Genomic DNA, 12,513 nt, shown 5'->3' with positions numbered 1-12,513 from the left:
GTCACTGGTATAAAAATTTAGTCAGCAGTACTCAATCCTGCACTGGTGAAATGAAACCCTACAGGTCACCAGTCATCAGTGTTGTGAGAATTTCAACACTGATGACTGATTGTCTTTTTTTTTTTCTCAAGCAAATCCAAATATTTTTTCAATTCAAAATCTGCCACTTCCACTATTCTTCCTTTTAGAAAAAGATTTTTGAATAAAAACAGGTTCAAAAACTCCACAGTGGCACATTTATCTCGAGAAAACAAGGTTATAAGTATCCATTTAAATACAGAAAAAGCTTTACAGGGTGATTGTTTACCACACATCATCTGGTGTATTAAACACCAGATGATGTGGTGTTTAATACACTACAGATTTATCGCTGTTTATTAAATCAGTTTTCTCTCTTTTTCTTTTTTCTTTTTTTTAATCTCATACAGATATCACAACAGTTCATAGATGTCACATGCCGTACACACTTCAGGTTTCTGATATTAGCCATTACTTTTCATGTGCAGTAAATTGTTTTAAGACATGATGATGATACAGTTATCATTATTTACCCTCCCTGCTCCTTTGTCTAACTAAACATAGCACAGAAAAATAATGCTGATGGGTTATCGTTCTCTTCACAGAGACGTGTCTAGTCTAAAAACAGATAGACGTTTAATTCTTAGCACAAGAAAAACGTTTAAAGCTCTGAGGGTAGCGATCATGCGTTCATGTGCATTCATGTGTTTTATAGATCTGGGACAGACTTTAAAGAGAGGTTTCTTGTTTCTGAAATATGTCTCTGAATATATGTACACACTACACTTTATGATAGTGCTCATAAATAAAATATCTGGCAGTGAAAGAGATCTCATCTGATTTAAGAAAGCCAGAGATTTCATTCCCTTTACTACACTGAGGTTTGTCTCTTTACATTTTCCTCAAAGGCTCTTTCACAACACAGGGCAACAGCATTTACACACAGGTGTCTCCACTCTTGACCGCCTCAGTCTCTCATACGCTGCTGTTATTCTTGTTCACAAGTCACTGTTATGGTATTGTGCCATTGTAGCTGCTCTGTGGAGCTGTTTGAGCTGCAAACATTCAAACCCAGCATACGCCAGTACTTAGATCTCAATACGTTTACTTATTTTCAGCCCTCTACATGGTGCTGGCACTAAATACATTCCTGATGATCTGGTACAGCAGTGCAAAACCAATGGACATTTGTAGAGATTGCTCATAGAGCCAGAACCAAAACGAGGGTAGCTACTTTCAGGTATTACACAGTAATAACACACTGCCAAATACTCTGAACCAGCTGAGTGTTTAGATAGAAAATGCTCCTCCTTGAGTTTTCTTCCTGTTAACTTTTTCCCTCATAAACAATATTTGATGACTTCCCCTGTTCCCTCAACGACAAGGTTTGACACCTCAGTGTGTATAAGTAAAGATTTGGTTTGGCGTCTATTACAATTTCCAGATTTTTTCCAAGGGTTGTTGCAGAGGCAGAAACCACCTTTACTAATATCTACTTCTTTTGTTGGAAAAACATCTTGAGGTGATGAAATTAAAATAATATCTTGTTAGATTTTTGTGATACATAATCACAAAAAAATCATCAGGGAATAATTGCAGAGATTTCAGAGTTTGTCGTTTTTCTTTCATCTTGAAATACACAGAAAGAAACCAGGGAGGAAAAGTTTTTAATCCTCTGAAAGAGGAAAAAAAGGATATACAACACTCGTAATAAAGTCTTTGACATGCAGCTGTTTTGTGGCAGTTGTTTTGAAGAAAAGCACAGAGTTGAAAACGCAGCCTTGGGTTTCTGGCCGCATCTGAGGGCGAAGATGATTATAATTGGATTCAGACTTTACCAACTGATGTTAGTGACAACATTTTCATACAGAGAGGAGATGAATGGTATGAACTCTCAGGTAGAGAAATACATGTGCCACTAAATGCCTCTGTAAACTCGATGAACAGCAGCGCGGTCTCTTTTATATGCTCACCTTAGGTGCCCTCTGTTCTCTAATTGCTCTTTTTCTTTTTGCCTGCAGATGAAGATTAAATGAGTCAGACGGGAATTAAATCGCCTATAAATCTTGCTCGACTGTGGTCTAACCTTTTCCATTCTCACATCTCCCTCCAGGTGGAGTGACTCGTATGACGGTATCTCTGGTAGTCATCATGTTTGAGCTGACTGGCGGTCTGGAGTACATTGTTCCCCTCATGGCTGCAACCATGACCAGCAAATGGGTGGCAGATGCTTTCGGAAGAGAGGGAATTTACGAGGTGACGTGTCTGCAAACGTTAATGAAAAGTGTCTGTCCCCTCCAACCCTTTGCTGTACAATAAGAGCGAGTTTGCGCTCTTATTGTCTTTATTAGGATTCATGTTCTTTATTGTTTAGTTTTTTTTCCCCTCCTTTTTAAAATGGAGACGTAAAACCTGCATATTCTTGATGTTTCGCAGGCTCACATCAGGCTGAATGGTTACCCGTTCCTGGAGCCAAAAGAAGAGTTTGAGCACAGCAGCCTGGCGGTGGACGTGATGAGGCCGAGGAGGATGGACCCCACGCTGGCTGTGCTCACGCAGGAGGGCATGACTGTGGGGGAGGTGGAGGTACGACTGCACATATTACACCTATATTTCTTGGGAAGAGATTTAGAATCCTAATAGAGATAACATTCGTTTCTTGGTTTATGTGCAGTCATTGGTGGAGAGCACGCACTTTAGTGGCTTCCCTGTGGTTGTCTCTTCGGAGTCCCAAAGGCTTGTGGGATTTGTACTCAGGAGAGATCTGCTCATATCAATAGGTATGAATTATGCTCGTGTGTAAACAAGGATCCACTCACAGGGCTTTTTCTGTATGCAAAGCAAATGGGTTTCCACAAATCCCACTTTGCCCCTTTCAGACAATGCCCGGAAACGTCAGGATGGCATCGTCAGCGCCTCCCAGGTGGTCTTCACTGAGCACACCCCGCCGCTTCCTCCCGACGCACCGCCTCCCCTCCGGCTGAGGTGCATCATGGACCTGAGCCCCTTTACAGTTACTGATCACACCCCTATGGACATCACTGTGGATATTTTCAGAAAACTGGGGTTACGCCAGTGTCTGGTCACACATAATGGGTGAGAAGAAACACAAACACACACATGCATATGCTTCATTTTGTAATTAATGCTTTTATATCAAGTATTTAGTCTCCAAAGGGCAAACCTGCGCTGGATTTAGTCCTCCAAAATGACTTATTGTAAGAGCAGAGCCCTCTAGTTTCAAGCAATATTAACAAAGATACACAAAACGACCACACTCCCACTCCTGTAGACATTAAAGTGAGATATGTTGAGGAAATTGCGCTTGTGGAGGAATGAAAGGAGTGACAGATGAATGTGTAGGAGAGCTCCGGGTCATTCCTCTGTCAGGTCATGCATTAAGGTGAGCGCAGGAGTTAGGGAGGGGGAGACAGAAGGTTAATGGAGTGTGTGGCAGTGAGGAACAACACTGGAAATTCTCAAGGTGTTTTTCTGCCTAAAACTCTGAACTGTCACTGACTCCATACCATGAACTTCACTGAGGACTTTGTACATCTGCTGATATAATGGCTTTTGGGGCTTTGGTATGCACGTCTCCATAATGGAAAACATGTCATGGATAGAGCTACAAAGCCTACGTGGTATTTGATATTTGCAAAAGCAACGCACAGGGAAGTGGAGGAATTATGATGTTGGCATGCTATCAATTTGGACGCATTGAAGATTTTTTTTTTTTTTTTTTTTTTTTTTTTTTGTAGCTCATGACACGTTTTAAAATCTGCATCTTCAAAGTAGTCCCGCAGTGATCAAGGCTATCGTAGTATGATTGGGGAAACTTACCAGATGATGGATATTTTCAACTTTCTAACATGTTTTCCTCTTTCACCAGTAAACCTAACATGCACAGAGTGTGCAGTAAGAGCCAATGCAGGTGAAACCATTACCACTGTTCTGCCATTTAAAAAAAAAATAAAAAATAAAAAAATAACTATATATATATATATATATATATATATATATATATATATATATATATATATATATATATATATATATATATATATATATATATATATATATATATATTAAAAAAAAAAAAAAATCACTTTATACAAAAAAATAACAAAAACTAAAACCATCAACAAAGTGTGAAGAAATAAGTGATGTGACTTCATGTCCAAGACAACTGAGTATCGTACTAAAGAGATATCTGCTAGAGTTCACCTAGGACTAGGCTGTACTTTCCTGTAGTAGCAAGTTGCACTACAACAAGATGCATCTGTTCAGGATAACCTTTATTGAACTACGTAAGTCGTTATGAACATGTTCTTAAAAGTAAATCCCAGAGAACAACATGCTGCTTCATGGTGGTGAAAGCCAATGACTTGGTCACTAGAGTGAAAATGGGACGGCGACATCTTCGTGCCTAGGAAAAAACGGAGCAGCGGCTGGAATAACTCTGATGCAGATTGGCCAAGTTTTTCATGAATGCAGAGAGATTGGTTGCAACAGTTGGTCTACACTGATGAGCACAATTTGTCTGCAAGTTGACTCAACTGGTTGCCAGCTGGTTGTATTCTGGTCCTATTGCTATGTAAGAGAAGGTTGCTGAGGTTGTCTGTGTCATTTCGAGTTAAATCACCGTCCTCCAGCAACTTTGTCTATATTTAGGACGAATATCTGTTTCAGGTCTGTGAGGTTTTGGCTGGATTTATGCAAGTACTTAGTATGATTTTCTGGGTATTTAGACAGCAACAGATTTTGGATTTTCACCGATTTGTCACAGTTAAGAGCCGCATTATCACAAACAGATTGTAGTTTAGGTCAATTTAAATGCAAACTGATAAGAAACTCACAGCAGACTGACTTGGTCTTATTGGGATTGTATCGTCCTATTGTCACTTTGAAGATGGCAACTTACTGTGAGCGCCCCGGACTTGGTCCCTGCCTTTGAAGCAACCATTTCATCGCAAGTTCATTGCACATGGTTGCAATATATCCAACCACTGTTTTCCCTAGTGTGGCTGCAGCATTAGAGATGTGATGAAGGATTTTATTAACTGCCCTCTGAACTCTCCCAGACTTTGCAATTACTCACAGGCAGTTGCAATTCCAACACGACGGCATCAGCAGCTTGGATTGGCTCCGTACATTTCAGATCTGCATTCGCTTTAATATTTGATGAGCACTTTAATCTAACCACAAACCAAACAACCAGTGTCCATAACCCTGAGTAAGTGATGCCTTTTTCTTTTCTTTTAGTTAGTTTTGTTCAGATGCATCATTAAAATGTTTTAAATAGCTTAAATAAAACTTGGCCTCAGCTGTAGAAACCCTGGAATCAGTTCAGCCGCTACAAAGTCGACATAGAAATTGGACTAAAGCTGCTGTTTGGTCATTTATTTGAAATGCAAACTCTCTGTGTATTTAGCAAAACTTTCTTTTTTACTCTGTTCTAAAATCATCATCAACCACGCCTCCTCCAGCCCCACTGAGGCCAACTTAACTGAACAACAAACTGTTCTTTTGTCTGTCGGGCCTTGCATCTGTCTTCATAATGGAAAAGTATAGTGTTGGTCTGCAGAATTACATTCAGCAACAGAAGAACAATAAACTTAATCAGAGTTGGGTTCATTTTTCTTCCTTCGGCCCCACCGTCTCTCATGCGCGCACAGTTGTTTAGATCGAGGTCTGACATGTTCAAACATGGGATTTTAGGAGTGGGACTGTGTATATTATGAATTTACAGAACATGCGGTGTATATAACAAAGACGGTTAAACAAGCGCACGTAATCATGCAGCTTGTGGTTTCTCACTTTGTCCTCTTGGCACACTGTATCAATTTTTCTACAGTAACGCTCCTTTTGTGGAAGACCGAGTGTTTAGCCTTGGCCTGAGCTGCCACCGAGGCACAGAGCCACCTAATGTTGCAAAGAGCGAATCAAAAAGCAGCGTAGAAAAAGAATGAAGATATGAAAAGTGAGAGGGAAGGAAAATAAATGTAAGAATATGAAAGAAATGTGGGTTTGCCAGGGGAAGAATTATGCCAAGTTTATCAGTTTGGATCGCTGAAGCAGAGAAGGCTGGCTCAGCCCAACTAATTCAGGCAATATATTCACTGTATTTGCTCAAATTAAATTCTGGGAATGAGGATCTCCTGCAGCTCAGAGGTTAAGATGCAGCGAGCTACAATGTTCCTGTTATCTGTCTGCAGTATTCTTCTTTTTTTTCTTTTTCTTTTTTTTTAATATAAAGGCTTAAAATGATCCAAAGTGTTACCTATAAATCACTAAAAACATGGAGAGGAACGTAAATTCTTTCCCTTAAAATCATCAGCAAAGTGACCTTTGAGCTACTTTAAAATTAATTTTCTTTGCCACAGTTTTTTTTTGCAGCCTGGGGGACAATAAAATTTGATGTTGCGACTTAGCACCCCTGAAATACAATTGGCAAATGCGCTTGGGATTTCTGGGTAATGAGGTTAAAGGGGACTTCTCAGAATTTGTCATTGCAACCCCCGTGAGTTAGCTTATGTGCAAGAGGCTGTTTGAAGCAAGTCTTAGATCTCATGATCTAGTATTTATTGTAAATAAGCACTCAAGGTACTTTTTACTCTAGTATGGATCAAGTTACAAAAATGCCAAAGCCTACAGTAGTGATCAGAAGTTTGAATACACTCTTTATAAGGGGCATGTGGAATTTCATGGTAATTTGGGGCTTTTAGCTCTTTTTCCAGGGTGGGATTTTTGTACAGCATACATCTGTAATGACTTTAAAAAACAAGAACTAGGTGCTCAAATTTGAATGTATTTTCTCTTATCCACACGGGGTCAAAAGTATATATAATTTATGTCCTTTAGCAAGTTGCACCTCCGCCAGGTGCTTTTGTTGGCCGTCAACAAGCTTCCACCATAATTCTGACTGGATATGTGACCAATCGTCTTGGCAGAGTTGGTATAATGTTCATTTAAATTGGTTTCCTGCCACGGACCCAGCTATTAAATGCATTTTCAATATGGATGTGGACAGGGATTTGGAAAGGCCATTCCAGAAGTGGAATCTTTGCCTGTTTTGATATGTGTTTGGGATCATTTACTGTTGGAACCATCAACTGTGTCCAATTTTAAACCATCTAGCTGTTGGTTTGAGGTGAAGTTGAAGAATTTGGCAGTATTCCTCCCCCATTATTATTCCACCCACTTTGTGCCATTAAACAGCCCAGAACATGATGCTACCACCACCATAGCTCTTGTCTTTGTGGCAAAATACCTCAATCTTTGTCTCTAATTTCCAGTTCATGGCAAGCTTGAGCCTTGGTTGTTCCTGGGTTGTTTCAAAACATCTAACCAATTTTCTGTCATCTGAGGGTAAGGTAACAGTTTGCCGGGGTCTGTAACAAGACCCAAAGTTCTTTAAAGTCATTAAAGATGTATGCTGTACCTTCAATACACTCTGGAAAAAGAAAAGTTGAAAGAAATAATTAAAAGCCCCAAATGACCATGGCATTCATGCCCATGATGAATACATTTAAACTTCTGACTGTACATTAGTGAAACTTAGTGACATCTTACTTACCTTGGACCCTAGATTGTCAAACACCTGAAAATGTCTCAAAAGATGGGTCATTTGTAAAGTCACCTTAGCTTCACCCACTGGTTTGTGGAACCTGAAGCTGAACTTTTTTTGGAGGGGTCAACAAAATTGACAGCATTTAATCTTTTGTATAGTGGGTCTGTGTTTCTCTGCAATTTCACCACCATGCAGTAGATGGCAGTGCATTTGTAAATACATACTTTCTTGGAATTGGAGTTGTGGTTACATTTAAATGAAGTTACACACTAGGTTATGGTGTACTCTTTGTCAATATGTATAACCAATTTATCCTTCCTGCGAAAACCCCCCCTTTTTATACTGTTGCTTCCTGCTGCCAGTTGGGTCTGATGTGTGGAGCAATAATTCAAATCAAGTCTGAGAGCAGAAGAGATGAAAATCAGCAACTGTCAACAAAAATCCCTCAGGCATGTAGCTGCTGCTCTTCAACACAACAGCTTATTATTAAAGATCGGTTTAAGATTGACTCCCTGCCTGTGGGTAACTTTGACAAGCACAGTGACTCCTGAAGGACATATCAGCCTCAGATGGGGCCCAAAGTAGAATGTTTTTCTTTTCTGAGTTGGGCTAAACGGGGACTTAGAGGAACATGAAGGATCCAGAGGCACATAAAAGGGGTGAGAAGGAGAAAGGACTGAAATTGGTTGAAGAAAGCTGTACTCTGTTCTGGTTGGGCAGGATGAGGTTTTAAAGTAAATGAATCATTCATTGTCTGGGAACGAAAAAGGTTTGACACACAGAAAACAGACCTTGAGGCTGTATGAAGTGCAAACTCTGGTCTCTGCGGTCCTACGAGATGTTAATTTTATCGCTCTCACTGGCAACAAAGGGATTTTCCTAGGCTATGTTTAGTTCAAGGTTGCCTAGTTAGGCGGAAGTCATTTTTGGTTGACTCAGTATTTGTTGTGTTGAAGTTTTTGTTTTGTTTTGTTTTTAAAAACTCATCTGGTCTTGTTTTTCATGTGTCAGCTTAAGTTTATTTTGCAAAACAAGCCAAAACAACAACATCCTCACTGCCACAAAGTTTTCTTTACACTTGGTTTTGCTTTTTTGTTTTCATGTTTTTGTTTTTGCTCAGATTTCTTTGATCCTGTTCTCATTAGTCAAATTCACATCTTCAGGCGAGCATTTATCAATGAAAGTCAGTCCTGTCACATGGTTTGTTTTCTCTGAACAGATGGTTAAAGAAGCAGCTCTGGGTTTGTGTGGGCGGTAGAAAGATGTAAAAGCTGCTTGTGTTGGGGGTTTTGTTTTGGTCAGAGGATGAAGTTGTTTACATTAAAGTGGCCCTGTTAAGCCTTTCCATATTATCTGTTTGTTAAATATTTTATCTAAAAAAATATAATATGATATAATTCATATACTGATATAATTCATATACTGCTACAATTGTGAATGTTAATGATGAGGTCAGTGTATTTAGAAGTAATCCCTGGGAGCTAGAAGATCAGGCTTCAAGCTCCTCTAAACACAACGTATCCAAAAAAAAAAATTCTATTTTTAATTCTGCATGATGATATAGTGATCTCACCCACCCACCTGCTCTGGAATACTTCTGTTTGCTAGGGACAGCCAATCAGATGAAAGGTGGCTTAAAGGGAGAAGAGCTAAAACAGCCTCTTTCAGTAAGGGTAAGCTGAGGTTGTGCACCAAAGCTTAGAAGGCTTTATTTGAACTGAGAATCATGCAATGCTGCTCTAGTAGAGACTCAGGATAAAAATCTAAATGTAATGATGTATATTGTTATGCTTTAGTCCAAAAAACAGTAATCCGGGTTCTTGTAGACGTCTGATTTTTGAGACTGCATGGACTACAACTAAACAAGCCCCAAGCATCAAGGACATTACAGATAAACAAAAAATATAATATAATGTCAACAGCGATTTCGGTGCTTATTCGGGTGTGGGTCATAGGGGCGGCAGTCAAAGCAGAGATTCCCAGGTTGTCCTGGGGGGGTACATAGGCTATCCCTTAGTCAGTTAAGGGATCGCATCCCAGTCAGATGCTCAAACCACCTCATCTGCATCCTTCCACCAGCTGTACTCGAATTCCTGCCAAATGACTGAGCTCCTCACCGCAGACACCTTCCCAAGGATGATGATTTCTGCCGCTTGTATCCACAACCTCATTAAGGATACTGGGGAGGTTGTCAGATGTTGTCTTTATGGGGGAAAATGTTAAAGCTTCAGGGCTCCATACAGACCACTAACATGTGTCAAAATAGCGACCCTTTAATCTGATTTTCATGCTGGGGGAGGCGGCGAAGACACATCTAGTTGGGCGAGTTGTGAGTGGAGATTCTCATAGTATGGCCCCCATAAAATCTAGTTTTCATCAAGCCATTTGCGGACAGTTCAGCCCGTTTCTCTGACACCTCAGGCTGTGACTGCCTCACGTCATCATTGGCTGATTGGGTCGCAGACAGATCACAGCTTGCATACAAAAACGAAGTAATTTCCTGCAACAGTTTTAATTGAGCGAGCATCGTGAGCTGATGGTGGTTCGCTCCTTTCAGATGCAGATCGTGACTGGCATGTGAGGTAATTTCAACATTTAATTTGTAAGAAGAGGAATGGCTTATGTCATCTGTTGAAAATCATCTGTCGCTAATATGCAGCAGATTAAATGTCCTCGGAGCGTTGCGCAATTAGTCGCCGGATGTCGTGGACGGCTTCCATTTCTCTGACCCCCACCCAACCCACCACCACCACCACTGGAAGTCGATTTGATTCGCGTTAGCAGAGTCGTGTTGTTGATCAGTCACTTGTTTGCTCTGTGTTTTCATGTTACTGTGATCTGCCAGTTGCCCTGGCTCCGTTTAATAAAACTGAATCAACTGTGCCGAGAGAGAGGGCCAGGCCTCAGCCGAAGGTTTCTGCTTTCTGTCACTCTCGCTGGTTTTCCATGACGAGGCGATCAAAGAATGACTTGAACTCATCCACTTTTGTTCTGTTTTTCTGTCTCTGTTTTCAGGAGGCTGCTGGGAATCATCACCAAAAAGGACATACTCAAACACATGGCACAGATGGCCAACAGGGACCCAGACTCCATCCTCTTCAACTGATCTTCTCCGTCCTTCCTCTTCATCCTCGCCCACCAAATCGTCCTCGCCCACCAAATCGCCCCTCTGTAGAGCAGGGGGGGGGGGGGGACACCAGCTTGTAGACTTACATGAAATGCACCTTTACCTCTTTGGCAAGAGAGAGCCAAGGAAGCTTGAGCTTCATTTGCACAGCTGACCAGAAAACAATGGAATTTATTTTCTGTGTAACTTGAAGGCAATTTCAGCTCTTCGAATGACGACACACACCACTAACAAAAAATTCCAAGGAAAAAACAAGCTCTCAGAAACAGTGACTCATCCTTTTACTGACAGTGCTGGACCCGATGTCATGAGGGAAGTAGGACAGAAGTAAGTCGATGGAATATCTCATATCTGTACCTTCCAACATTTTCTGTTCTCATTTCTTTCATCATTTTCAAACCAGTGAGGAAACCTGCACTTCAGAGAACCCCAAAAACCACTTCTCTCTCCTCTGTTTGCCATCTCGATTCTCACACCTGTGAGGAGCAGGGGGGAAAAGGGGGGGAGGCAGGAACAGCTAATCCTCTGTTATAGGTACTGACTAGAGAAGACTGGGTGGAGGAGGAGAAAATAAAGACATTGGGGAAGATGAAGAGCTGTTTTGGGAGCTCCGTGCCTGCCCCCGGGCCATCACAGCGAGCCCAGACAGAGCACTTTGAGCTGGGCTGATGGATGTTCAGACACCTCCCTCCCTCTGTGAGGTTTCCTATAGCCGTGAGGGTGAAGGATCCAGGAGTGTGAGAATAGGATCGACTACACACACACACACAAGCAAGCGTACACTCCACAAAGACGTTCACAACAGCCTGGGAACCCACTAGAAACATCTTTTTTTTCTTTCTTTTTTCGTCTTATGTTTGAGTTTTGTGATACAGCTCCAGCCTGGGAACTATGCAGCGCTGTCCTGCCATGCAGACAGTTTTGTTATGTTAACGACGTACATAGTCTTCGTAAACCATGTCATTCCTTATAGACGGTGAGGAGCATTTCCAGGCTGCTGTGGAAGGGTTAAAAGAGAAAATCATGACGTGAATTAATTTATGTAAATGTAAAATTGTTCATTCTACTAAATTATTCCCCTGATTAAAGTTGTGTTTTGTCTTATTTGTTTTGGCTCCTCATCACTTCGACTGATGTCTTGTTTGCATTTGATACCCACCTGATTTTTATTTCATTTATTTATATATTTTTTAAGCTCCGATTCTAGCAAATCTCTCACTGGAACGTCTGTTTTCGTTTTCGTCGGTGTTCAAAACACTGATTTTAGTTCTCTGAATTTATATTTTTTTTCCGTTTTTCCTAAAAAGCCAAACTGAAACTGATCCAGTGGAAAATGTCAGCTGCAGCTAATCAAATAATCTTGATCAAAAATGAGAAACAGCTGCTGCTTTGGTCCTCTGAAATATAAGATTTGTTTTTTGTTTTTTTCTGTCAGACAATAGTGAGGTGAACATCCTTGTTCTATTCAAAGACATCACAGCAGGCACTGTTTTCTGACAACTAACCACGCAAACAATTTTCAAATGAATGGAAAATGGATCGTTGTTCAAATTTTAGTTGTTTAATCGGGTTTGAAGCTGGATTTAGTCATTAATATGGTGATGTCAAAGTATATTACTCTGTAAATAAGCCTGTATACCGTTAAACCCACCACAATATTTTAAAATAAATGTGTTAATTTATAAAATGTTCTCACAGGACTAAATACACCCCCCTCTCTTCTTTATCTCTTCTTTAATATGTTTATTATTTTCTTTTTTTGGTTTGTTTTATATACCAGCATTTCAACCAGGTCTGG

At 40.5% G+C, this 12,513-nt stretch overlaps 1 protein-coding gene across 5 annotated transcripts in view; it reads left to right on the top strand.

Moving 5' to 3' along the window:
* clcn5b (chloride channel, voltage-sensitive 5b) overlaps positions 1-12,192 on the top strand; it is a 41,257-nt gene extending 29,065 nt beyond the window's left edge. For all 5 annotated transcript variants that reach the window (XM_005458598.4, XM_003453923.5, XM_005458599.4 and 2 more), the window contains 5 exons: positions 2,132-2,274; positions 2,455-2,604; positions 2,693-2,798; positions 2,898-3,114; positions 10,604-12,192. In XM_005458598.4, the coding sequence (XP_005458655.1) occupies positions 2,132-2,274; positions 2,455-2,604; positions 2,693-2,798; positions 2,898-3,114; positions 10,604-10,694 (707 nt within the window). In that variant the 3' untranslated portion in view covers positions 10,695-12,192. The remainder of the gene's footprint in view (positions 1-2,131; positions 2,275-2,454; positions 2,605-2,692; positions 2,799-2,897; positions 3,115-10,603) is intronic.
* The last annotated feature ends 321 nt before the right edge of the window (positions 12,193-12,513 follow it).

This window comes from Oreochromis niloticus, linkage group LG3 (genome assembly GCF_001858045.2).
Source record: "Oreochromis niloticus isolate F11D_XX linkage group LG3, O_niloticus_UMD_NMBU, whole genome shotgun sequence".
Classification (NCBI taxonomy): Eukaryota; Metazoa; Chordata; class Actinopteri; order Cichliformes; family Cichlidae; genus Oreochromis; species Oreochromis niloticus.
Note: the sequence above shows the minus strand (reverse complement) of the source record. Positions and strands in the feature narration are given on the sequence as shown.